General features: G+C 47.1%; 1 protein-coding gene across 5 annotated transcripts in view; it reads left to right on the plus strand.

Annotated features, from left to right (window-relative positions):
* Positions 1–4891, plus strand: part of RABEPK (Rab9 effector protein with kelch motifs) — a 32869-nt gene that overhangs the window by 6966 nt on the left and 21012 nt on the right. For all 5 annotated transcript variants that reach the window (XM_006158242.2, XM_027775601.1, XM_027775602.1 and 2 more), the window contains exon 3: positions 3125–3282. In XM_006158242.2, coding sequence (XP_006158304.1) covers positions 3125–3282 — 158 coding nt within the window. The remainder of the gene's footprint in view (positions 1–3124; positions 3283–4891) is intronic.

The following is a 4891-nucleotide window of genomic DNA, read 5'->3' on the forward strand; positions in this document are numbered from 1 at the left end:
TGGGTGTGTGCCCAAGATCCTGAGAGGAGAATGGAGGAGAAGGGATTGCGGTGTGGCCATCCCCCCTGGGGGGTGATTTCTCGCTTTCTGTCTCTCTGTTTCTCTCTGTCTGTCTGGCGAGCGCATGCGCCCTATAGCAAAAACCTCTCCAAAAAAAAGAAAGAAAATAAACTGCCAGGTCTGGGACTTGACCCACAGTCAGCCACGTGGGAGTCCAGCCACCTTAACCACCACGCCACTTGCTGGCCCCATTCTTGTGTTTTTTTTTTTTTTTATAAGAGAGATTTTTGCTATAGCGTGCATGCACTTGCTGGAGAGACAGAGAAAAAGAGACAGAAAGCAAGAAATCATCCCCCCAGGGGGAATGGCCATGCCATAATCTCTTCTCCTCCAGTCTCCTCTTGGCATTTTGGACACGTGTGCACACGCGCCTGGCGTGAGTTTTAAGCCACTGGGTCTGAGACTTGACTCACAGTCGACTATGTGGGAGTCCAGTGATGTAACCATTTTGCCCTCTGCTGGTCCCAACACCTTTTCTTTTATGTATATCTATATATATAATTTAACTTTATTTATTTATTTATTTTAGTTTGACTAGGGAGGTACAGAAAGAGAGAGAGAGAACTTGAGAGAGAGAGTGAGAAAGCAAGCCACCAGATCTGGGACCTAAACCACAGTTAGCCACGTGGGAGTTCAGCACCCTTAACCACCACACCACTTGCCAGGCCCTCCTCTTTTTTTAATGTTTTCTTTAACTTTATTTATTTTAGTTTGACCAGAGAGAGAGAGAGAGGAAAAGCCCAACACTTTTTTTTCATAGAGAGATTTTTGCTGCATAGTCCAGGTGTTTGCCCAAGAGAAAGAGAGTGAGAGAAAATGAGAAATCACCCCCTGGGAGGGATGGCCATGCTGCAGTCCTTCTCCTTCAGCCTCCTCTTGGAGTTTTGAGCACACATACTACTGCCAGGTTCGGGACTTGAACCGTGGCTGACCATGTGGGAGTCCAACGCTTTAACCACTAAGGCACCTGCTGGTCCCAACATTCATCTTTTAAAAAAGGAATTCATGATTATGTATGCTTATGGGAGAGTGGGCCAGGGAAAGAAGTTGAGTAAGACAGAGAAAGAGAGAAAAACATTCTTGACAGAGTCTGGTCACTCCATCGTCCCCTTTCTCCAGCCTCTATCTTGTTAGGATGTTGGGCACTTACACATGAGCCTTTAGGCCATTCCAGGGATTCAAACCTTTGTTCACGTGTGTGGCTGCCAGTGCTGCACTTCAGTATACTTCAGACGCTTTTGGCTTAGGGCACATGTGCTCACCACAGAGAGAGATAGAAACAGAGATAGTGAGAGGGAAATTGAGGAATCAACCTCTAGGGAGGATGGCCACACCACAGTCCCTTCTCCTCCATTCTCCTCCTGGGATATTGGGTACTCACCTGCACATGCCTGGTGTGATTTTGAAATCATCGGATCCAGGATTCGAACAGTGGTCGGCCATATGGGAGTACAGTGATACAACCACTGCACCATCTACTGGCCCCCAGGGTCACCTATTGAAACAAGAACTATTGCTGTTCTTTTTTTTTTTTTTTTTTTGAGAGGCCGTTGCTATAGGGAACCTGCGCTTGCCAGAAAGACACAGAGAGACAGATAGAAAGCAAGAAATCACCCCTGGGGGGATGGCCACGCCACAATCCCTTCTCCTCCATTCTCCTCTCAGGATCTTGGGCACCCACACAAACATGCCTGGCATGAGTTTAAGCCACTGGGTATGGGACTTGAACTGTGATCAACTACGTGGGAGTCCAGCAACATAGCCATTACACAAACTGCTGGTCCCTATTGCTGTTCTTTTTATCAATGGTAAAACTAAAATTCAGAAAGGTTAAGTGACTTCCACAGGGTCGCACATGTAAAAAGTCCGTAAGCTGGTCCCTAACCATGTTAGGTCTGAATTCACAAACTATTCACCACCACCATTCTGTGTGAAGACATGCCAGTGAACATTTCTGCATGTGTTTTCCTATCCACCAAGTGGGGAATCCTGACTAGCCCAGTACATCCCCACTAGATTACCATGAGATGAAAGTAGTGGCAAAACTTGAAAAGCCATGGCTGGCAGGTGGCATAGTGGTTAAGGGTGCTGGACTCCCATGTGGCCTACTGTGGTTCGAGTCTTAGACCTGGCGGCTTGCTTTCTCACTTTGCTTCTCTGTCTCACTCTATCTCTGGTCAAAATTTAAATAAGTAAATTAATAAAATAAAATAAATTGTTTAATACTTTATTTTTAGAATTATTTATTTTATCTGTTATTATTATTATTTTATTTGACCAGAGAGAAAGGGAAAGTCAGAAAGCAAGCCACCAGGTCCAGGACTCGACCACAGTCGGCCATGTGGGGTTTCATCACCTTAACTACTGCACCATCTGCTGGCCCCATAAATAAAACAATTTTCTTAAGAATTATTTTTTAGGGTACCAGCAGGTAGCAATGTGGTTAAGGCTCTGGACATGTGGCTGACCACAGTTCAAGTCCCAGACCTGGTGGCTTGCTTTCTCACTTTCTCTCTTTCTCTGTCTCTCTGTGGTCTGTGGAGGGTGTGCCCGCCCAGCGAGCCCGGAGGGGTGCCCTGTGGAGGGTGTGCCCGCCCAGCGAGCCCGGAGGGGTGCCCTGTGGAGGGGAGGCCCGCCCAGCGAGCCCAGAGGGGTGCCCTGTGGAGGGTGTGCCCGCCCAGCGAGCCCGGAGGGGTGCCCTGTGGAAGGGTGTGCCTGCTGCCTATTGAGCCCGGAGGAGCTCTGGGGAGCAGAGAACACCACAGCAGAGGGACATGTGAGCAGCTTTTTTTAATGAATAAAAACTTGGCAGCTAAGGGAAGAAGGGGCCAGAAAACAGTAAAGCGTGACACCCTGTGAGGTGCTCCCACATGGGAAGGCTCCTGGTTCAAGTCCAGAGAGCTCCGTGAGTGTGCCAGGCACCTCCTGCCCACAATCCGGGCCATCTGAAAGTGTGTGTGTGTGTGTGTGTGTGTGTAAGAGCCGTTATGCAGGAGGCACGGACAGAGCACACTGCTACATTGATTCTCTGCTCAGCCTCCTGAATACATCTTCCTTTTGGCAGGTACACCTTGACTCTACCTGGAGACAGCCCCTGTGCACGGGTTGGCCACAGCTGCTCATATTTACCCCCACTTGGTGATGCCAAGAGAGGGAAGGTCTTTATTGTTGGGGGAGCTGATCCAAATGGAAGCTTCTCAGATGTGCACACCTTGGATCTGGGTAAGACCAGCAGCTGTGAATTACAGCTGCCTCTGTACCCCGAGCTACGAGCAGAGACTTCCTAACAACCCGGTTAGGACCAGACAGCAGGATTTTCTTCCAAAAAACAATGGACATCCCTGATAGGTCCCTAAAGTCTCAGAGATCCCTGGCATACATCTACTTGACCAAAACCTCCTGACTTTGGGAGAAAAAGCCACAGGGAAGCCCTGCCATCTGGTCTTTTGTTCATCAGATATTTTTCCAGGAGACATTCCTGACTCTCATCTCTCCTTCCATCCATATATCAACTCCTAAATACCCCTTATCTTCACCTATGACTGTCTATTTCCACTAGTATTGCTATAGCCCAAGCCACTGTTAGCTTTCAACTAGACATGACAATAGCCTCTTCACTGCTTCCAAGTTTACGGATTTTCCAGTACATTTTCCTGTCTAGTAAGAGAATATTGTCCTTTCATTGAGAGATTTTTGCTATAGGGTGTGCGAGCTCACCAGAGAGACAGAAAGTGAGAAATCACCCCCCAGGAGAAGATTGCCATGCCGCAATCCCTTCTCCATTCTTGGGATTTGGGGGATGTATGCACATGCACCCAACATGAGTTTGAAGCCACCAGGTCTGGGACTAGAATCACAGCTGACTGCGTGGGAATCCAGCAACATAACCATTACGCCATCTACTGGCCCTGAGAATATTATCTTAAACTATAAACACAGGGCCAGCAGGTGGCGGGGTGACTAGTGCACCAGACTCCCACATGCCCAATCATGGTTCCAGTCTCAGACCCCCTGCTTGGAAGGCTCTTTCCTTAGCCTTAGACTGCTTTCCTCTTTCCTAAGGCTCTTTCCTTAGACTGCTATTCATCTTTTAGACTCCAATTAAATGTCACTCTGTCAGGAAGATTCCCTAATACCTCTGGGCTGGTTTAGCCACTGCTTCCCTCCGAATGTCCATAGTATCATGTATGTTGCCCTCTTCATCACCTTCGTAGCACATAGGATTGCTTCCTGTCTGTGTTCCCCACAGGAGTTTAGGCTCCTTGGAAACAGGAAGCATGGTTATTTGCTCATCATTACATCCCCAGTCCCTGCCACAGCTCCTAGCACAGACAAGGTATTTTATAAATATTTGGATAGGGGCCGGCAGGTGGCGTGGTGGTTGAGGGCACTGGACTCCCACATGGCCGACAACAGTTCAAGTCCTGGACCCAGCGGCTTGCTTGTGCTCTCTCTCTCTCTCTCTCTGCCCCTCTCTGGTCAAATTAAACATAAATAAATAAATAAAGTTAAAATAATTTTTAAAAATAAGTATTTGGATGAATGAACTATTTATGAGTGACTATTCTGTATTTTTTTTAAAACAATATTTATTTATTTATTTATTTATTTATTTATTATTAGTATTATTTTTTAACTTAGTATGGTCATCAGAGAGAGACAGAGAGAGTAAAGGAAAGCAAGAAATCAAGCCACCAGGTCTGGGATTTGAACTGCAGTTAGCCATGTGGGAGTCCATTGCCTTAATCACCACACCACTTGCTGGCCCAACTATTGTGTAGTCTCAAACCTGGAGGCTTGCTGTCTTGCTTTCCCTCTGTTTTTCTCTCTC

The sequence above is a fragment of the Tupaia chinensis genome, unplaced genomic scaffold (genome assembly GCF_000334495.1).
Source record: "Tupaia chinensis unplaced genomic scaffold, TupChi_1.0 Scaffold000575_1, whole genome shotgun sequence".
Classification (NCBI taxonomy): Eukaryota; Metazoa; Chordata; class Mammalia; order Scandentia; family Tupaiidae; genus Tupaia; species Tupaia belangeri.